General features: G+C 35.0%; 1 protein-coding gene across 6 annotated transcripts in view; it reads right to left on the bottom strand.

The window, feature by feature from the left end:
- PHF14 (PHD finger protein 14) overlaps window positions 1–24,117 on the bottom strand; it is a 214,800-nt gene that overhangs the window by 130,319 nt on the left and 60,364 nt on the right. For all 6 annotated transcript variants that reach the window (XR_009260448.1, XM_058724985.1, XM_058724983.1 and 3 more), the window contains one exon: window positions 12,096–12,264. Coding sequence is in view for 5 of the 6 variants with exons in the window: in XM_058724985.1 (XP_058580968.1) it covers window positions 12,096–12,264 (169 nt within the window). In the remaining variant the exon portion in view is untranslated. The remainder of the gene's footprint in view (window positions 1–12,095; window positions 12,265–24,117) is intronic.

Raw genomic sequence — 24,117 nt, forward strand, 5'->3', positions numbered from 1 at the left:
GTACTTTCCACCCCACATTATGCTATCTTACAGGTTTTGATGTTATCTAAAACACTCAAGAATTTGATTTTTATACCATCTTCTACTTTTTTTTTTTAATGTTTATTTATTTTTGAGAGAGAGAAAAAGAGACAGACGGAGGAGCAGAGAGAGAGGGTCACAGAGGATCTGAAGCAGGCTCTGCGTTGACAGCAATGACACTTAACAGACCAAGCCCCCCAGGCACCCCTACCATCCTCTACTTTTTAAAGGGGATGATGCTACCAAAAAAAAAAAAAAAGTCTAGAGAGGAAAATATGATTATATTTTAAATGGATAGTTACTTTCTAAAGCATAATTATAAGTCATATCCATAAACAAGGTATTTCTAATTGAATAAACAGAGGAGCTATTTAAATTTTAAAAACTCTTAAATCAATCAATACATCAGAATTTCCTTAGCACAGAAATAATTAGAAGAGAAATGAAGTTTCCTAAAAAAAAATCTGTACCTATTTATCTAAAAAAATAAAATAGTGGATATATTAACATTTTTGCTGAAAATGTGCAACACTCATTAATAATTAATAATCTTAAGTGATAAATGAATCTGTATTAAAACTAAATTATTAGGATTTGATCTAATTAACTTCTCTAAAATTTTGTCCAGTTCGTAATGCAAGAGGCTTTTGCTATCAAATTGGCTATTATAAAAACATGTTGTGGGGTGTCTGGTTGGCTCAGTCATTGACCTTGGAACTCTTGATTTCAGCTCAGGTCATGATCTCATGATCTCACAGACCATGGGATCAAGCTCCATGTCACTGTGGAGCCCACTTGGGATTCTCTCTCTCCCTCCCTCCCCTCTGCTCCTTCCCGCCTCACACTCAGGCTCTCTCTCTCAAAATAAATAAATAAACATGTAAAAAACAAAAACAAAACATATTGTAAGAAAGACAGCTATAGGTATAATGATACCTAAATTTTTACACTAAATTCCCTGTATTCCCTAGTTAAATTACATTTATTTCAGGGCCACCTTTTTATCAGTATACCTCCTTGATGTAATAGACCATGTCTTCATTTTGGTGTTCTACTCAGGATTTGTTGGCAAGTGCCTTACATTAGTAGTTGCTCAAGAGATACATGTTGAAAAAAAATTAACCTGGTCATTGTTCATTAGTAGGACTAGGAACCACAAATAAAGACTAGAGAGTATGGAAAGACCTGGATTCCCACACAGCCAATTTTTATTGCTTAAGACGGAGAACTATTAAACTCTGAAGTAAATATGACTAAAGCACTCACAAAAAAAGATAACTACTTACAGCTTTGACTATTACAAAGGAAATACAACATAAATTTGAGTTCCTATATATTATAAGCAAAAGTTTATCTTGAAATACTGTCTTCTCTTTACTGGACTCTGAAGGTTTACAGAAGAGGACAACATAGCTAAAGATCAAATAACTGAGGTTAGAGATTGTGTTGCATCCATCAGAAGTTACAATCTACCCTCTAAGCGATATGAGATAAAGCTGAAAATGAACAAATCAAAGTAGATGAAAGAACTACAGAATTACTGGGATCTCAAAGGTGTGAAAAACAAAATGATTAACTCTTAAAACTAGAATACTATAAAATCATAAAACACACTATATGATACTAGATAGTGAATGAATCACAGATCAGTAAAACAGCAACTACAAAGTCAATAGGATTACAAAGTTGTTTTGGCTCAATGACAAACAACCTTGAAAGGCAGAAGAAAGAAGATATTACCTGAAACTAGTGGAAAGGAGGTACTGTAATAAAAATTCATAGTTGAAAGATTAAAACCACATAATATTTAAGAAATTCATTTTTTTTTCACCAAATACAGGAATCAAAGAAAAACACTATATGTGAAGTATCAGCATTTTACGTTTAAAAGTGGGCTAGGTATACAAATTAATTCACTGTCCTATAAGAAGGTTTTCATGCAGGAGAAGAAAAGCATTCTCCCAGTACAAAAGAAGCTAAATTATATTATGAAATGAGATTCCAGTCCCAGAGACTAAATATTTTCATTCCTATAATGAAACATACATTAAAAAATTCCCAATTATTATTACTGGCTATCAATGCAGCAGTGAAAACTACTAGTTTTCTCCAGATTGTATAATTAGACATGTGAAAGTTACTATTTTATAAAGTAATATTACCCTATGTACTGAATATATATATTAAAAGCATAGGCTCAACCCTAAAAAACTGCATAAAAGCAGACTTCTGAAATAGACACTGGCAACAGATGGTACAAATTGTAGGAATTCTACAGAAAAGAATTGCTTAATGTAATTTAAATAAAAGGAGCTCTCTGCTGAAATCTTTGTGAAAAGCCCTTTACACATTTGTGTAGCTTCTATAAATAGAAGAACAGTGGAAGAAACTCACTGGGTTAACAGAGGCTGACCTAACATCTATCACAAGAAACTTTTTTTAAGGTTCTCTACTTCACCCATGTTCCTTCCTTTTAATTAACTAAAAAGAAAAAAAAAAAAGAGGGAGAAAAGAGAAAGAAAAAAGGAAAGAAAAAACCTGTGACTAAAAACCTGTGACATAAATGAATGGCAAACATTGTGAGGGCTCAGCTGGACATTCAGCAAGTCAGGGAAGCAGTTAACCCTCTCTCTATTTTAAAACACTGCTGAGTCTGTAAAAATTCCAGGTTCAACTTCTTTGACCTACACTGAAGTTATCCTTTTGGTATTTATAATTCTTTAAGTCACTGTATTTATGCTGTTAGTGATTATTTTAATCATCTTATCAAGAACTTATTGCATGCTCTGCACAATGCTCAGAGCTGGAAGAAAACAGATGAAATATTATCAGTCTTCAAAGAGCAAAGAAAAGGGAGTGAGGGTAAAGGAGTCTGGAAATGTCACTTTTTAGATCACCTAACACTGCCAAGTACTACATTAGGCACTTTTAAAAACTGCAGTTGGTTAGTACGCTAGATTGTCTTTGGTTAATCTGACACACACCTCCATCACCACCACCATCACCTTACTCTGTTTAAGGCTGGAAACCACATTTCCCATAGTCTTCCCCCACACGCTTCTGTCTATGGTTCCATGTTAGTGACCACAGATTTGAAACATTTAAGTGAAGACCATTTTACTCAGGAGGTCATGGGAGTCAAATGCCTGGCTTTTTCACATGCTGTGCAGCCATATATTCCTTTCCATTTGCTCCCAAGTCATAGTCCTGGCAGGCTTTGCAGACTTCCCCACAAATCCTCATTTTTCACCTACCCAACAGTATTCTTAGGGCTAAGATCTTCACTGTCAAAGTCTCTGACCTGGTGTCAGCAACTACAGGACTCGGAGCTTCAAGATAAATATTTCATTGACAATTTCTCTGATGTTTGACAGAACTCCTCTGACCAGTGGTGACAGATTTCTTGACATCTACAGCCCCAGATATACCAGCAGTGGTATAACCCCCTAATTCCCCACAGAGTGAATTTCGTTTTCTTGATCAAACCCTTAGTCACTAAGCTGCTGAAATCATGAGAAGCCTGTGATTCTGGCCTTAGGACAAGTGCCAGGAACAATCCTACCCAGAAAGGCAGCACAATGAGTACTTAAAAATATGGGCTCAGGAGCTATCTGATTCCCGGCTCTATCATTTAGAAGCTGTATGTCCTTCTGCAAGTTACTTGACATCTTTGCCTCAGTTTCTAAATTGTAAAATGGCAATGACATTAGTAACTACTTCGTTAGTACAGTAATTACAATTAATATAAAATACAAAGTAAATCACAAGTAATGGGTAAATAAAAAAATGCTTTTCAACGCTTCTCATTCTGATTTTCTAAAACCAGATCATTCTTCTTTTACTTATTAATACTTTAATAGTTCCATGTTACTTTAACTATGCCCAGATTACTTTTCCGTATGACTCACTGATCACCCTTTCCTTTTTTTGACAGATACACCAAAAGAAATGTCAGAAAATCAAAGTTCAAGATATGTACCCTTGTAATAAAGGCAAATTCAAGGCCTGTGAATTAGACTGGGGGAGGGTAATGTTGGGAGGAAAATCAAAGGAGACTTTATAATTTTGAATTTCTTTTAACAAAAAGTATTAACATATTACTTTCACAGCTAACATTCAATTTAAAAATAATTCTAACATTCAGAATAAATGTTTAAAAATAATGATACCCTAACAATACAAGATAACATGAAAATATCAATCAGAGAAAATGTCTATGTTTGTATAGAAGTATTCTCTGAAAATGTAATATGATTTCATTCTTACACTTAAAAATAGCTCTTTTAACCCATCATTTTTAAACACCAAATTTCTAGTGCTATCATTTTTTTCAAGTAACTTTTCTGGATAATCTTTTAACATCTTTGGATAGAAAAATAAATTAGCAAAGTAACAGTGACACTGGGACTACATACATCTATATATATATATGTTTTAAGTTTATTTATTTATTTTGAGAGAAAGAGAGTACAAGCAGGGGAGGGACAGACAGAGAAAATCCCAAGCAGGCTCTGCACCAGCAGCACAGAGTCCGATGCTGGGCTCAAACTCATGAACCATGAGATCATGACCTGAGCTGAAACCAAGAGGCGGAGACTTAACTGAATGAGCCACCTAGGTGCCCCAAAAAGCATCTGTATCTTATTGAGATACAGATCTTATTTGAGATCTACTGTCTCAAAATATGCTGTATTCGTTCATATTTCTATAAATCTTTATTAAGGAAATCAGAGTAGAATGAAATGAAAAATGACTTTCCTCAGGATCTAAATAATAAAAATATATTAAGCCTTGCCAAAGTGGTCTATTACCCATTGCACTCTCTGGCTGTGATAAATGGAAACTTCCTGTCAGCAGTAAAGAGTGGATGCCATTCTTCTAATAGCAGCCTTGTTCAGCACAAAGCAGGCAGTGGAGCACAAAAATTGAGTCCATGGGCCCATCTCTCTTAACACTGATCAACCAAATGAACAAATCCAAAAGATATCTGTTGCTTAATCAAAAAAGCTAAGATGCAATAAACCAAATGTTTTAGGTGGATTTGGAGTATCTAGTTAGGCAAAAAGACCATTGTGTACTTCTTTATCTTCACTGCCAATATCAAAGTATATACTTTTTTTCTACAGCAAGTTTCATAGTATTTACAATTAAGAGCAGACCAACACAGAAGAGCAAAATAAACATATACTGGCAGCCAATATATACACATGCTGCCAGTGTACTTAGAGATTTGCTGCTTCTAATTTTTTCTTTTTTTTTTAATATCAATTTCCTCAAGGTAGAATAACCTTCAAACAGTTTATTAACTTCTATACTATTGCACTGTGATTAAGCACAGTGATGCCAATGCTCATATAAGCCTGGGGGGCGTGGAATTCACACTCAGCTCAAAGTGCAAAGAAGTGCTGAATCTCATATTTTTTTAGTTAACTTATTCTTGAGAGATAGAGCATGTGTGCATGTGAGCAAGAGCAGGGGAGGAGCAGAGGGAGAGTGAGAAAATCCTGCACTGATAGTTCAGAGGCTGACAGGGGGCTCAAACTCACGAACCATGAGTTCATGACCTGAGACAAAATCAAGAGTTGGACGCTTAACTGACACTCCAGTGCCCCCGAATCTCATATCTAATGTGAATAAGCTCAGGTACACAAATTAGTAATTGGATATATGCCTGCCTTAGAGCACCATATTTCCAATGACACTACCAAAAGCCAAATGTTTGACGACTCCATTTGTACCTCAACTAAACCTCTAAATCTCTTCTACAAACCTTAAAAGAAAAAACACAGGTTCTTAATTCAAACTATCTGAGTTCAAGTCTTATTCTGCTTACTATCTATAAGATCACAGGTAGGTTACTCAAGCTTTCTGTGTCTCAGTTTTATTTTGAGTGAAATAGGTGTTATAATAGTCAAATACGAACTTATTTTTTATAAGAGGGAGTAGGCTGGAGAATTAGTACAGTGTCTGCATATGAGGCATACTCAATAAATGTTAGGTTTTACTACTAAACAATCTTACATAAAGGTAAACTAATCCCTCATGTCCTCTTCTGATTTACTGTCCTTTGCAAAAAGTAATGAAGTAAAATATCCAATGGTCAAATAGTAGGAAGAAATAAAAAATAATAAACTGGTTGGGTTTACTGGCATTATGGCTAAACAGAAGTTAATAGTAGCAACATACAAGAATTTGCTCAAATACGCCAACATGTTCCCTTCTTTCCTTCTTTTGCTCCTTTACTACCACAAGAATGTTACTTTTAAATATAAAGATATAAAGTATACAAAGTGAGAAAGTAATAGCAGAGGTAAGAAAAGTTGTTCATCAAAAAAGGACTTCAATCTATGGCAGCCATGATCCTGTATGCATATATGTCTATGTATATACATACACACACACACACACACACACACACATATATATATATACACACATACATACACACAAATACATATGTGTTTGTTTGTTTGTTTGTTTTAATTTGAGAGAGAAAGAGCATGAGAGGAGGGAGAGGGGCAGAGGGAGAGAGAGAAATTTAGGCAGGCTCCATGCTCAGTGCAGAGGCTGACATGGGGCTCAATCCCACAACTCTGCAATCATGACCTGAGCTAAAATCAAGAGTTGGACGCTTAACCGACCAAGCCACCCAGGCGCCCCTCATTTTATACTTTTGATGGTTCTTGGACAACTCTACAGAGACAGTCCTTCAAAAAAAATAAAAAATTAAAGTGCTGTATGCCTAATTATAAAGACTGAATTTTTAAAAACAAAATTACTCTAACCGAATATTAATTCACATATCCCACAGAAAAGACTTTTGAAACTAGAAAATTCACTTTTACTAGCATGAAATAATCCAAACTATTTTTCTAAAAATTATGCTAGCACTATAGCCCAAGGGAACATATGCTTAACAGAAATGGTAGAAAGTTGTAGAACAAATCAAAGTTGTAAAACAAATGATCATTTTAATAGTTTTATTAAGTGATACGTTATTTTGAAATGAGAAATTAAGGCCTAGGATATATGTCATGAATTCCCTATGTCACAAAGGTAAATCTTCCTCAAAATTTTGATAGAGTAATATGACTACTGTGAAATGAAGTACACTTTGATCAATAATGGCAGGAAAAATTAAAACTAACAAAAGAAATATTTTTTTTTAATTTTTTTAATGTTTATTTATTTTTGAGAGAGAGAGAGACAGAGACAAGCACAAGCAGGGGAGGGTCAGAGAGAGAGGGAGAGACAGAATCCAAAGCAGGCTCCAGGCTACGAGCTGCCAGCAAAGAGCCTGATGCGGGTCTCCAATTCATGAATCACTAATCACAACCTGAGTAGAAGTCAGACACTTAACTGACTGAACCACTCAGGCATCCCCTCAATAGATTTTGTTACTGAGAACCTTATGCATATTATATCTAGTTTTATAGATGGGGCAGCAAAGGCCCAGGTATCTTAATCAAAATCACACAATCTAGTTAATAGGATGAGGAGGGAGGAAGAAGAAAATGGACATAAGTTGATGTTAATATGTCCCAGACATCATGATCGGTACTTTATGTAAATTATCTAATTTAATTTTCAAAGCAACTGTAATAGGCTGAATACTGGTCTCCACAATATCCATATCCTAATCCTCGGAACTTGTAAATGATACTTGATAACAAAAAGAGACTTTGTATATGTAATTTAGCCAAGGATTTTGAGATGAATTCAGGTGGGCCTGAATCACAGAGGTTCTTATAAGAGGGAAATAGAAGATCAGAGAGGAAGCATATGTGAGTTTGGAAATGAGGTAAAAGTGGCGTGAGAAGAGGCTTGAGCCAAGGAATATAGGTGGCCTCTAGAAGCTAGAAAAGGCAAGGAAATGGATAATCCCTAACAACCTCTAAAAGACCAGTCCTGTCAACACCTTGACTTTAGCCTAATAAAACTGACTGGAGACTTCTGGCCTCTAGAACTGTAAGATAATACATCTGTGTTATTTTAAGCCACCAAAATCATGGTAATTGTTATAGCACCTATAGGAAATTCATACAGCAGCCCAGCTGGGGAACTCAGGTAAGGATTAGGTAATTTGTTCAATATCACAATACCTCTGTAATAGGAAGTTCAATATGGGGCACCTGGGTGGCTAATAAGTGTAGTAATACATGTACCAAAATAAAAAGTATAAGTAGAAAAATACTAGGAACAAGAATTGAAAAATTAAAAGGAGAGATAAATCAGTTATTTACTGTGAAAGATACTTGGTTATACATACAAATGAGCTGGCAGTTAGATACCTAGATTCCCATAATTAACAGTGTGCTAAGAAAAGAAAGTAAGCTGCCTCATTTTTAACCATACCGTCTAATTAAAATGTTAATATATCTCTGAAACAGAACTGATAGGATAAAAAGTTAAAGTAACAATAGGAACTCAGCCTAAATGGTAAGATCAAAATCAAGATGACTGAATCACTCTCCTCTGCATCTCTCATTCTTACATTCCTCGATCAGGTACTTGACCAATAGAATAACCTCATCAAAGATTTTCTGAATTGCTGTATGGATTAATCGGGGGGGAAGGAAGGGAAGAAGGAAGCAAAAAATAAGAGTAATAATGATAAACATTATCCAGATAGTTATTTTCTAACTTCAGTCTGCATAAGAATAAAACCTAAAAAGTCTGCTTAAACCAACCCCTAATTCTAAGTTATTAGTTCTTGGATGAGTCCAAAACCTACATTCCAACAAACACCCCACAGATGACCTTTATGCAAGTAATTCGTGGCCTCTAGAACATCATTTCCAAAGCTGGTACCACTCAGCACTATATGATACAATAAAAAATGGTCTTGAAAAAAGTGCTCTTTGATAAAATAGGTTAGGAAAAAGTTAAAGTAATCATTATTCTAAACAGTAGTGTTACTCAGACCTTGAGTATACATTTGAATTCCCCCAAGAAAGAAAGTAATCATACTGTATTTCCTAAAATTACTGGCCATAGAATCCTTTCTTGTGTTTTACCCACACACATCTACAAGAAGACTAAGACTTTTACACAAGAAAACAAGAGACAAATAATACAGTAAAAGGAATTGGAATAAATTAGAAAATTCAAAAGCTTCCTTATAATTCCAGGCTGTAAGAACAAGTAAACTAAAAGAAAATATGATCCTCTTTTATCTGAAATAATACTAAACTATGGACACAAAAATATCACTATAATATGTACAAAATTTCCGTCTCTGGTTAAAGACGATAACACCGGTCCTAAAGATTTCTTTAAACAGTAAAGAAAACGATGTTTCATAAAAGGATAATCTTTGCAAACAGAGACACATGCTTTACTCGAATATCTTAATAGCCACATTGAAGTTATTGGCATTGAAGTTACAGAAAATGTATTAGAAATGAGCAGGCTTAGGGCGCCTGGGTGGCTCTGTCGGTTAAGTATCTGACTTCGGCTCAGGTAATGATCTCACAGTTTGTGGGTTTGGGCCCTGTGTCGGGCTCTGTGCTGATAGCTCAGAGCCTGGAGCCTCCTTCAGATTCTGTGTCTCCCTCTCTCTCTACCTCTGCCCCACTCGTGCTCTCTCTCTTTAAAAAAAATAAACATTAAAAAAATTTTTAAAAAGAAAGAATGAAAGAAAGAGAAAGAAAGGAAGAAGGAAGGAAGGAAGAAGTGAGCAGGCTTGAAGGAAAATTCTCTCTAGTTCATTTGTAAACAAAATGTATTTGTGAGGCCAAAAAAAAATTGTTTTAAACTAATGGGAATTATAAATAAAACAATTTCAAGTTGATTAATTTAGAGCATTGAAAAACAACTATTTAAATTATCTGGGAGACAATTTCCACATCTGTTTCCTCAATTTCAAATAAGCTCATAACACAAACTGAAATATTCGAAGTAACTTCTCTTATGATTAGATTAAATGTGTTATTACAGATTAAAGAAAATTAAAGAAATTAAAGAAAGCTGTTACTTTAAGGAAAAAAGAAAAAACTCTCTACAACTAAACAGGTAACAAAACAAAGGATGACAACTAACCCTAAAAATAGCTACATCTTGGGATGCCTCAGCTCAGGTCTTGATCTCAGGGTCGTGAGCTCAAGCCCGGCCACTAGACTCTGTGCTGGGCATAAAGCCTACTTAAAAAAAAAAAAAAGAAAAAAAAAATCTACATCTCCTTCAGGAGGAGGCAGATTTTTCAAAAGTGTCTGCCTTGGTCCAGAGTAAGAAAGTAAAAAATGTCTCCCCAGGAATTCATAACTGCAAGCCAGCCTTCACTGGATTGGGGCAGAAATTGACACTATTTATATAATGGAAAAAGACACACACACCAAACTTATTTAAAATGGTCTTAGGGGGCGCCTGGGTGGCTCAGTCGGTTGAGCGTCCGACTTCAGCTCAGGTCACGATCTCACAGTCCGTGGGTTCGGGCCCCACGTCGGGCTCTGGGCTGATGGCTCAGAGCCTGGAGCCTGCTTCCGATTCTGTGTCTCCCTCTCTCTCTGCCCCTCCCCCATTCATGCTCTGTCTCTCTCTGTCTCAAAAATAAATAAAAAACGTTATAAAAAAAAAATTAAAAAAAAATAAAATAAAATGGTCTTAGGTTAGGGGTGCATGGGTGGCTCAGTCAGTTAAGCAGCTGACTCTTGATTTTGGCTCAGGTCATGATCTCAGAGTTCATGAGATTGAGCCCCATGATGGGCTCTGCACTGACAGCATGGAGCATACTTGGGATTTTCTCTCTCCTATCTCTCTGCCCCTCTCCCCACTAACTCTCTTTCTCTCTCTTAAAATAAATAATAAACAATCATTTAAAAATAAATAAAATAATAAAATGGTCTTAGGTTAGTACACCTCACCGGCACCTGGTAATAACAAATATAAATACTTTCTGGAAGGAATTGTTTAAACTCTAACCTCAAAAATTTTGTGATGAGAAATAGACTAACAACCTCATAGAAAAATCGGAGAAGACTTGCATTTACATTTCCTAATAGATAAAATACATAGATACTCAAAGTCATTAGTATTGAGACAAATACAAAATAAAATGATATGCTATTTTACATGTATTGCATTGGAAAGCATTAAAATATTGCCCAAAATAAGTTTAGGGAACAATAGTAAGATTATTCATTGCTATGAATATAAACTGGTTTAAAACACAGTGGAATTAACTAGCAAAACTGAAGACGCACATATCCGATAACTAAGCAAATGAACACCTTGGTATATATCCTAACTCCTTGTTAGCATGCTGCAGGAGACATTTACAAACATATTCAAAACAGAGTTGTTTACAAAAGAAAAAAGATGGAAACAAAACTGCCAATCTAAAGAACAAAACATATGATCTATTGTTTTAATAAAAAATACTACACATTAGTAAAAATAAATGAACTGTAACTACACAGATCAGTATTTATGAATCACATCAACAAAATTTGGTTAGGGGCACCTGGGAGGCTCAGTTGGTTGAGCATCTGACTCTTGATTTCTGCTCGGGTCATGAGCTCATGGTTCGTTAGTTCAAGCCCCTCATTGGGCTCTGTGCTGACAGCGCAGAGCCTGCTTCAGATTCTTTCTCCCCCTCTCTCTCTTCCTCTCCCCTGCTCAAGCTCTCTCTCTCAAAATAATAAACTTAAAAACAAAAAAAAACTGGTCAAATTAACAAATACCAAAAGGAAAAGCCTGACTCCATTCATACAAAATTTTAAAACTGCAAAACTATGTATTATTTACAAATACACACATTTGGAAAGTCATTACTAAAAAAAAAAAAGAAAAGAATGAGAAATATAAAGTTGAGGAAGGAGGTGATCTCTGTGCTAGCCAGGTAAGAATGAAATTACCAAGGGATTCACAGGGGACATCAGGCTTTGTTACTGTTTATTTTTGAAGCAGGTCAGTGGATTCAGTGGGTATTCATTATTATTATGCTTTAAGTTGAATATATAAAGCATAAATTCTCAGTTATGTATGGTATATTTCATAATGTAAAACAACAAACTGGCCTCAGAATTTTGCCCTCAGAAGTTTGTGATGATTATGATAAACAGGGAAAAAATTACCGTATTTCTTATTGGAATCTTCTTGGGTTCTGGGGGCATGTCCTGTGGAACAAATTTCACTGGTTCCTTAATCTGCCTTCTTGATCGTTTGGTACCATCTGGTAAGGTTTCCATGGCCATGTCTGCTTCCATGTCACTGCTCCCTGCCTGGTCACATTCTGAACATTGCCTATATAAAGAAAAAAATGTAAGTTCATACGTTTATTTTTATCTTCTAGTGTTAGCTATGGTTTCTATTAATACAAAATTCAGGTAGATGTGAAGAATATATGAAACTATATACGAGTATGTGTGACCACAGGGTATACAATGACTACATACAGAGAGGTACATACACTCCTATAAGAATGTCAATAGTAAATGTATAAAGCAATTCCATGTACTCTGTAAGTATCATAAGAACACATGCAATAATGCTACATGTTTAAGTAAACCCATGTAAGAGATTTCAGCACTGGTGGCACAATCCAAAGCAACAGAAATGTGTCTCTCCACCTAGAAAAAAACTGCACTGGCAGATTTTGTTTAATACAATTATTTTAGAACTCTGGATTCTACTGAAGGCTTGTAAATTCCAGGGAAAGGCTAGCACAGGTAAATCACCATTAATTTCTGTTAATTTCATTTCTCAGCAGTCAACACTACCCAACCTCCAACCAAGTCACATGGCAGGCAGTTGTGCACATATTCCTGCAGTGGCTTACATACAGTAAGAACCAGGATAGCCAAAACAAACCATGTCCTCCAAATATTGGGAATCCATACTCTGATTGGGAATTACTGCTTCTGATCACAGAAGTACAAAGAGGTAGGTGTGTGGTAAGGGCCCTCCCTAAAGAATGTAGTGGAGGCTTCTCAGAACAAAGGAAGGCAATGTGACCCAATCAACTCCTATACAGGTATGTATAGCTCTGACACGACTCTGTAACTTGAAATGTGTCCAATCAGACTATCTGTGTCACCATATATGGGAGACAAAGAAGTAGAAGTTGCATAAAAGGCTATACCCTGCTGCACTCGGGACTCAGCCTTTTTGGGATCTTAACCCGCTGAGTCCAGGTGGCACAAATAAAGCTGCTTCCTAGAAAGAGGAACCTCAGAGTTCTGTTTCTCTGTGTAAGAACCCTGCTATATGTGACCCCCCACTTGGCCTGAAATGACTTCCAGTACTTAAAAGACCATTGTCATTTATTTCCACCTTCATTTTTCTCTTTGTCCTCTTTTGGGAGCCAGACATTAAAGATATAGACATTCAAAACATAAGTGCATATACAAGAAAAATTAGAAAGTGGCCACCCTTGCCCAGGGAAAGGCTTAGAAAACATATGAGAAGACTGCAAGTTTATACCTCAGTCTGATCCTTAGCACAGAGATAGCACACTATAATAAAAACAACAAATGAACAAAAACAGTAATAAAGCAGCTAATGCTGGGAATGGAGAAAATCTCATTTCTGAAGTTATTACATTATTAAACTCAAATGTCCAGTTTTTGACAAAAACCCCACAAGAAATAGGAAAAGGAAAGTATGGTCCATTAAAAGAGAAAAAAAATTTAACAGAAACTGTCCCAGAAAACCTGATGGCAGATCTACAAGACAAAGAATTATTCTTTAAATGTTCAATTAACTAACAGAGATTGTGGGAAAAGACAAGAAACAATTTATTAACAAAACAGAAATATCAATAAAGAGACAGAAAGCCTAAAAATAAATGAAAAAGAAATTCTGTAGATGAAAAGTATAATAACTGAAATGGAAAATTTACTAAAAGGATTACAAGGGTAGATTTCCAGGGGCACATAGATGGCACAGATAGTTAAGAGTCTGACTTTTGATTCCAGCTCAGGTCGTGAGAATGAGACCTGCATTGGGCTCCTTATGGACAGCACAGAGCCTGCTTGGGATTCTCTCTCCCTCTCTCTCGGCCCCTCCCCTGTTTACATGTTCTCTCTCTCAAAATAAATAAACTTTACTTAAAAAAAAAAAAAAGGCAGATTTCCAACTACACAACCTATCCTCACACCTAAAGGAGCTAGAAAACAGCAAATAAAGCCTAAAGTCAGCAGAAGGGAGATAATAAAGATTAGAGCAGAAATAAAATATATAAAAACAAACAAACAAAACAGTAGAAAAGATCAACAAAACCAAAAGCTGGTTCTCTGAAAGAGTTAACAAAATTGATAAACCCCTACCCAGACTTATCAAAAAGAGAAAGGACTCAAATAGATAAAATCACAAATGAAAGAGGAAAGATCACAACCAACACCAAAGAAATACAAATGATCATAAGAGAATACCATGAAAAATTACATTTTAACAAAACAGGCAATCTGGAAGAAATGGAAAAATTCCTAGAAATTCACAAACTACCAAAACTAAAGCAGAAAGAATAGAAATTTGAATAGGCCCATAACCAGCAAAGAAATTGAATCAGTAATCAAAAATCTCCCAACAAACAAGATTCCTAGGCCAGATGGCTTCCCAGGGAAATTCTACCAAATATTTTTTTTTTTATTGTTTATTTATTTTTGACATAGAGAGAGACAGAGCATGAGCAAGGGAGGGGCAGAGAGAGATAGACACACAGAATCTGAAGCAGGTTCCAAGCTCTGAGCTGTCAGCACAGAGCTCGATGCAGGGCTCAAACTCACAGACTGTGAGATCATGATCTGAGCCGAAGTCGGATGCTCAACCGACTGAGCCACCCAGGCGCCCCTCTACCAAACATTTAAAGCATGGTTAATACCTATTCTTCTCAAACTGTTCTAAAAAATAGAAATAGAAGGGTAACTTCCAAACTCAATCTATGAGGCCAGCATTACTTCGATTCCCAAACTGGACAAAGACCCCGCTAAAAAGAATTACAGGCCAATATCCCTGATGAACATGAATGTATTAGCAAATCAAAATCAACAGTACATGAAAAGAATTATTCACCATGATCAAGTGGGATTTATTCCTGGGCTGCTGGGGTGGTTCAATATCCACAAATTAATCACTGTGATACACCACATTAATAAAAGGAAGGATGAAAACTATAAGATCCTGTCAATAGATGCAGAAAAAGCATCTGACAAAATAAAGCATCCATTCTTAATAAAAACGTCCATAAAGTTTGGATAAATGGAACATACCTCAACACGATAAAAGCCATATACAAAAGACCCATAGCTAATATCATCCTCAATGGGGAAAAACTGAGAACCTTTCTCCTACAGTCAGAAATAAGACACAGATGTCCACTCTCACCATTACTATTTAACACAGTATTGGAAGTCTTAGCCTCAGCAATCAGACAACAAAAAGAAAATGTATCCGGGGCGCCTGGGTGGCGCAGTCGGTTAAGCGTCCGACTTCAGCCAGGTCACGATCTCGCGGTCAGTGAGTTCGAGCCCCGCGTCAGGCTCTGGGCTGATGGCTCAGAGCCTGGAGCCTGTTTCCGATTCTGTCTCCCTCTCTCTCTGCCCCTCCCCCGTTCATGCTCTGTCTCTCTCTGTCCCAAAAATAAATAAAACACGTTGAAAAAAAAATTTTTAAAAAAAAAAAAAAGAAAATGTATCCAAATCAGCAAGAAAGAAGTCAAAATTCACTCTTCACAGACAACATGACACTCTATGGAGAAAACCCAAAAGATTCTACCAAAACATTGCTATAACCAACACATGAATTCAGCAACATCTCAGGATATAAAATCAATGTGCAGATATCTGTTGCATTTCTGTATGCCAATAATGATGCAGCAGGAAAAAAAAAAAAAAATCAAGGAATCGATCCCATTTGCAATTGCACCAGACACAATAAGATACCTAGGAATAAATTAACAAGGTAAAAGATTTATACTCTGAAAATTATAGAACAATTTTAAAATAAATTGAAGAGGACACAAAGAAATGGAAAAGCATTTCATGTTCATGAACTAGAAGAAAAAGCATTGTTAAAATGTCTACACTACCCAAAGTAATCTACACATTTAATGCAATTCCTATCAAACTACCACCAGCATTTTTCACAGAGCTAGAGCAAACAATCTTAAAATCTGTATGAAACCAAAAAAGACCCCAAAGAGTCAAAGCAATCCTGAAAAAGAAAATTAAAACTGGAGGCATCACGAATCCAGATTTCAAGCTGTATTACAAAGCTATTGCAAAGACAGTATAGTACTAGCACAAAAACAGACACAGATCAATGGAACAGAACAGAAAACCCAGAAATGGACCCACAACTACATGGTCAACTAATCTTTGACAAAGCAGGAAAGAATATGCAATGGAAAAAAAGACAGTCTCTACAACAAATGGTGTTGGGAAAACTGGACCATTTTCTTACACCATACACAAAAATAAATTCAAAATGAATTTATGAAAGACCTAAATGTGAGATAGGAAACCACCAAAATCCTAGAGAAGAACACCAGCAGAAACCTCTTCAGCCTCAGCTGTAGCAACTTCTTACTAGACATGTCGCCAAAGGCAAGCAAAACATAAGCAAAAATGACCTCATCAAGAGAAAAAGCTTCTGCACAGTGAAGGAAACAATCAGCAAACCTAAAAGGCAACTGACGGAATGGGAGAAGATACTTGCAAATGTCATATCAGGTAAAGGGTTAGGATCCAAAATCTGTAAATAACTCATCAAACTCAACACCCAAAAAACAAATAATCCAGTGAAGAAATGGACAGAAGACATGCATAGTCATTTTTCCAAAGAAGACATCCAGATGGCTAACAGACACTTGAAAAGATGCTCAACATCACTCATCATCAGGGAAATACAAATCAAAACCACAGTGTGATATCACCTTACACCTGTAAGAATGGCTAAAATTAACAACACAATAAACAACAGGTGGTGGGGAGGATGCAGAGAAAGGGGAACCCTCTTGCACTGCTGGCGGGAATACAAACTGGTGCAGCCACCAGTGTGGGATACAAAAATACAGATTCGAAGGGGTACATGCACCTGAATGTTTATATCAGCATTTATCAACAATTGCCAAACTATGCAGAGAGCCCAAATGTCTATCAATTGATGAGTGGATAAAGATGCGGTGTGTGTGTATACACACAAACATATATGGAATATATACACATATAAGGGAATATTATATATATGTGTATACACACACGCACACACACACACACACATATATATATATATACAATGAAATATTAGCCATCAAAAAGAATGAAATCTTGCCATTTGCAATGACATGAAGCTAGAATATATTATGCTCAGTGAAATAAGTCACCCAGGGAAAGACAAATACCATATGATTTCACTCAGGTGTGGAATTGAGAAACAAAACAGATGAACATGTCGGAAGGGGTGGGGGAGAGAAGAGATGGAAACAAACCACAAGAGACTCTTGATAGATAACAAACTGGGTTGACAGAAGGAGGTGAGTGGGAGATAGGCTAGATGGGTGATGGATACTAAGTCAGGAACTTGCAATGAGCACTGGGTGTTGTATGTAAGTGATGACTCACTGAATTCTACTCCTGAAACCAATATGGCACAGTATGTTAGTTAACTAAAATTTAAATTTTCAAAAAATGGAAAAAAATAAAATAAAAATGAAAAAAAAAATAGAAGGACAGACTTGAGCAGCAAACTTGAAAGAAAGAACAATGGAAATTACAAAGTCTGAGGAACAAAAAGGAAAAAAAAAACTTGAAGAAAAGCAAACAGATCTTAAGAGGCATGTGGGACATCAACAAATGGACCAACATCTGCACTGTGGAAGGCTCAGAAGGAGAAAAAGGACAGGGAGAATATCTGAATAATGACTGAAAACTTCACAAAGTTTGATGAAAGATGTTAATATAAACATCCAAGAAGCTCAGAAAATACCAAGGAAGATAAACTCAAAGAATCCCACACCAAGACATATTATAATCAGTATTTCCAAAGAAAAAGACCCAAAGAAAATCTTGAAAGTATAAAGACAGAAATTCAGAATCATCACATATAAAGGAACCTCAGTAAGATTATAAGCAGATCTCTCATCAGAAATTTTGGAGGCCAGAAGGCAGTGGATTAATATATTCAAAATGCTAAAAGAAAAAAGAAAAAAAAAAAAAACCCTGTCAACCAAGAATCCTATGTCCAGCAAAACTGTCCTTCAAAAGAGTGAGAGAAATTAAGACAGTCCTAGACAAACGAAAGCTGGGGGAGTTTGATATCACCAGACCTGTCCTACAAGAAATGCTCAAGAGAGCCCTGCAGAGTAAAAAGAAAAAGAAAAAAGAAAACAAAAAAGGACACTAGACAGCAACTCAGAGCTATTATGGAAAAATAAAGATCTCAATAAAGGTTAATGCATGATCAATTATAAAAGCTGGTATTATAACAATAGTTTGTAATTTCACTTTTTACATAATGTAAGAGATGAATACATTAAAAAAATTAATACCCTAAAAGCTAACATTATACCTGTTTTTGAAGTCCATGTGCATGTTAAAGAAGGATTTAAATTAGATATACAAATATACACAAATGACCAACAAGCACAGGAAAAGGAGCTAAACATTACTAATCATTACGGAAATGAAAATCAAAACTATAATGAGATACCACCTCACATCCAATAGGATGGCTATTATCAAAACAGAAATATTAAGTGCTAGCAAGGATATAGAGAAATTGGAACACTTATACACTGCTGATGGTACTGCTGCTGATGGTATATCTGCTTTGGAAAGCAGTATGGTGGTTCCTCAAAAAATTAAAAGTAGAATTACCATATAATCCAGTCTCAAAGAGACATCTGTACACCCATGTTCATAGAAGCATTATTCACAATAGCTGTAGGAGTAACCCTAGTAACTACTGATAAATGGATAAGGAAAATGTGGTACAGATATCATGGACTACCATTCAGCTTTAACAACAAAGAGCATTCTGCAATATGCTACAGTATCGATGAACTTGAAGACCTTACTCTAACTGAAATAAGCTAATCACAATGAAAAATACTGTATGATTTCCACTTACATGAGGTAATTATGACAGTAGTTAAAATCACAGAAACTGAAAGTAGAATGGTGCTTGGCAGGGACTGGAGGTGAGGGAGGAATAGGGAGCTACTGTTTAATATGTAGACTTTTAATTTTTACACTTAGAAATGATTAAGATGGTAAGTTTCATGTTATATGTATTTTGCTACACTAAAATATAATTAACCCTGAAACTTCAGTCTATATCAGTGCTGTTCAGTAGAACTTTATATGATGTTAGAATTCTCTATAACTGCACTATCCAGTACAATAGCCACTAGACATATATAGCTACTGGGTACTTGTATGTGGCTAATGTGACTGAGGATCTGATTTTTTTAATTTTAATTTTAATCAATTTAAATTCAAGTTGTTACATGTAGCTAGTGGCTAACATTTGGACACTTGGACAGCAAGTCTACAAAATGGTGAAAATCTTGATATTCCCCATTATAAAAACCCATTTAAAAACATGTAAGAAGCTGTTAAAAGTAAAATCGTTTTCAAATATTTTCTTCAAATTTAAAAGAATGATCAGGAAGTATTTCTTTCAAAGTCTAATTTATGGTTATCTTTATAAATATGGTTATAAGATAAAATTATGTTTGATATTTAGTTTATGTATCAGTACTCTTGGTTTATATCAATATCCTCAGTTTACACCAATACCTCTGAATGCATCTTAGATTTCTCTTACCAAGTATTTTCGAAGATTTCTTGCCATGTGAAGTCAAAATTCACACCTTTCGCTCATTAATAAAGTAAACATTACCAAACTAATATTTATTTTTTATAAGTAACAGCTTTAAACTTTGAACTCCAGTAAGAGTTAAATGCAATATACCATGTGTTATGAAGACATATACATTAATTGCCAAAATACAAATTTATATTGAAGGCATTGATTTTAGTATCTAAAAGTTCCCATTTAAACAAAATTGTCAAGCAACATTTTAACACTAAAAAAGTTGACCAATAAGGAAAAAACAAGGAAATAATTTATCATGTGTTACTTAAAAATTTTTATGTCTATTCCAAGCACTTTATTCCTTGAATTCACAGATTACCATCAAAATTAAAATACAAATAAAATGTAATACACTAAATTGTTCCTGTTTTGTCCCTCTTGAAAGATTAAAAGGTCAAAGACTGGTATGAGAACTAAACACCTAAACATATCTCCTAACTGAAATAATTAATGTATTTTGAAATAATCTATTGGCAGTCCTAAATTGTGAAAACCCCACAAACGTTAAATACCATTAGTAAATAGTAACAAATACAACAAACATTAAAACAGAAATGCCTATAGAAAGATATCAAGTTATATCACAGAAAAGGGCCAGTTCCTTGTATTTACAGATTATAACCTTAAGTGATCATTTCTACCAGTTGATGTGAAATGTAGTCAAATTTTCTCAGACAGTTCCAAATGATTTTTAATATACATGAATTTCTGGGATATAGAAACAAGTCCCTTTTTTAGGACAAATCATTGTTGTTGTTTTTTTAATTGAGTTTTTTTCCCTTTTGTTTCTCATTTTGCAACTATAACCCTTGTCAGAACATTCTCTAACTTCTCATGGTCATTTCTCATCCTCACCAAAAGTAATACATTTAAGTAACAAAAAAACTTGCATTAGAGCCTTCTGACAGTAGTACCATTATTCCCTGAACTCCACAAAACATTGAACAACACAGAAAATCAAAACAAAATGTAACCACCAATGAATAAATTTATCTATTTCTTTTCAAAACAACTGACACGATAGTTACAGTACAGAGTCACATAGATGGACACACTACTTGATATTTTTCCAATAATGTATTAAATACTAAAAAGTCTCTTTTATGTATCCTTTAAGATATGAAAAAGCATATTTGCCACAGTAATCAGTACAAAAGGTCCTAAGAAATAATAATCTAGGATAAAGCCAAGGCCTGTCCAATTCAATGTTATTAAGTATTATTTGGGGGTAAAGTCATAATTATCTTTCATAATGTCAAAACACATACCTGGCTTCTTGTAATAACCCACTAAGCTGCTATCCTATATACTTAATCCTCTGTATTTTTACTTAATATATTCTACCAAGGGTTAGAGAATCCTGTAATTTATAATTCCCATGCAAAATATTAAAAATAATCTTAGGTAATCAAATATTGAATTAATTAAAAAGGAATTTTAAAGTAATAAAAGTTCATGTCAGAAATTTATAGAAAAGAACAACCTTCATAATGAAATGAAATGCCAAGAGATTTTCTCATTTGCTGTATCTTCTTCATCTCCTACACCATACATTGCAACTTATGTTCAGAAGGGGGGTTAAAAATTTTTAACTACCAAAGAAAAAATATTTCATTCATTAACGCTAAGACAAGGAAGAAGACTAATTCAATTTATAGAAAAAGTTATTTGCATACATCAGAGAAAAAAGGATTTTATGAGTCCTTAAATGTAATAAATGCAATGATACTTTATTCCTCAAATATTATACATAATTCATGTTTTGCCTTTTTTTTTTTTTTTTTTGCCTTTACAACTTACTTCCTTCGGTCTTCAAAGATTCCATACCACAATTTGTTTCTTCCCTCATCTCTAAGCCTTTTCCCATATTTTCTCCTCTTTTTAGAGGAAAATTTTCACTGGTGCCTAAACCATGATGAGCTATCACATCAACTCTGTTAGCACAACTGTCATCAAAAAGATAAGAAATAATAAGTGTGGAAAAAAGGGGACGCTCAGACATTGTTAGCAGGGAAGTATACTGGTGCAGACACTATGAAAAATAGTATGGAGGTTCTTCAAAAAATTAAAAATAGAATGCCTATATGATCCAGCAAGTCCACTTCTCAGTATACAGCCAAGGGAAAATCACTACCTTGAAAAATATCTATATTCCAATGTTCACGTATCATTATTTATAATAGCAAAAATATGGAAACACCCTGTGTCTATTGATGAGTGAATGGATAAAATAAACTGTGGGAGATATATATATATATATATAATGGAATATTATTCAGCCATAAAAAAGAAGAAAATCCTAGCCATTCGCAACAGCATATACGGACCTTGAGGGAATTATGCTAAGTAAGTCAAAAACAAGTATTGTATGATCTCCCTTATATATGGAGTATTTTTTTTAAACTCCATATTTATGAGTTTTTTAAACTCATAAATAAAGAATACAGATTGGTGGTTGCCAGAGGCCAAGAGGTGGGTGCTAAAGGGGTAAAGGTGGTCAAAAGGTATAAAATCCCAATTAAAACATAAATAAGTCCTGGAGATGTAACATACAACATGATGACTAGAGTTATTAATACTGTATTGTGTATTTTAAAGTTACCAAGAGAGTAGATCTTAAAAGTCCTTATCATAAAGACAAAAAAAAAAAAAAAGTCACTATGTATAGGAATGGATGCTAACTAAACTTACTGTGGTAATCATTTCACAATATGTACACCTAAAACTAATCCATTATTTTATGTCAATTATCTCTCAATAAAAAAGGAAAAGAGTTAATGGAAGAAAGGGAGGATAAATTATGAAAAATAGGGGAAGAAACCTTCCGTAAATTCTTCACTGAAGGGTTTGTGCTATAGATTTTCTTTTATCTTAAGAGAATAAACAAAAGTATATCCAAAGAATAAAAGGATATAATAAATATTACTCAATTATCTAATTGTCAAATAATACCCTTCAGAATATTCCTTTTTATTTTGAGAAAGAGAGAGTGAATGAGGGTGGGGGCAGGGGAGGAGCAGAGAGGGAGGGGAAGAGAGGGAGAGGGAGGGAGGGAGGGAGAGAGAGAGAGACAGAGAGAGAATCCCATGGGCCAGCATGGAGCCCAACACAGGCCTCAAACTCAGAAACCATGAGACCATGACCTGAACTTAAACTAAGAGACAAACACTTAACCAATTGCTACCGAGGCGCCCCCAGAATATTCTTTAATTAGAAAAAGACAAATTCTGATCAGGTGGGTGGTGGAAACATAGATTACTCTAAAATTAAAAGAATTACTTATTTGAGCTATTCTACTAAATCAAACCCTTACTAATTTATACAGTATTACGCTTGTCTTAGAAGAATGTAAGGCAGTATACAAGATCATATATTTAAAAAGAAACATACCAAGATAACATAAACTCAAAGCAAGACAAAATAGATTTCTAACACTAGAAGTAAATCCAAACAGTATACTTTCACTAGTCTATCACCTGCAAAATTCCCCATCCACCAAGCACTCTTCATCTGATTTGTCCACCCCTAATCCAACCTTAGAAGTTCCTGGGTTTCTGTCCTCTCCTGCTCCTGGACAGCTGAGCATCACTGGAGAAAAAGCAATTAACCAAACTTACTAAACTAAATCACTGAAAATTCCTGTTCAGTATATACTATATATATATACAAACACATACACATATACACATATATATATACATACATATGCATATATATATATACATATATATATATGTATATATATGGCCTCAGCAGGTCATTTATCTATTTTTTTTCCCACAGTAACTGTTGGAAACTATCTCCTGTCTTCTTAAGTTCCCATCATCACCCCATGTCCTTTACCTCTCCACAGACTACTTCTATTTCACTGAAAAGTCAGAGCCTGTCTAATGTGAACTTATTCAACTTCCCTACTCTCCACCAATAATTACTTCTGCATCTTTATCCATTTCTTCTTTCCTGTTACATGTCTTAAATCAGTCCAGCATAACCAATCAACTACTGTGGTGTGGACCAAACAGAAAGCATCTAGATCTCAAACTAGTATCTTCCAAAAGCAGTGCTGATACTGGGAGGAGAGAAAAGCTAAGACAGCAGGTGCTTAGTCTATCATGCCGAACACAGTATTTGAGAAGGAAAGATTGCATAGTAATTCTAGCTAGCAGTGAACATAAAGGGGTATACCAGAAAGGGAGTTACCAAGTGCACACAGCATAAAGACAGCAAAAGCAGTGATTAGTGACATTCAGAAATGTGTACCAGTAGGCTTTGTAGAAA

Source organism: Neofelis nebulosa, chromosome 4, assembly GCF_028018385.1.
Source record: "Neofelis nebulosa isolate mNeoNeb1 chromosome 4, mNeoNeb1.pri, whole genome shotgun sequence".
NCBI classification, from domain to species: domain Eukaryota; kingdom Metazoa; phylum Chordata; class Mammalia; order Carnivora; family Felidae; genus Neofelis; species Neofelis nebulosa.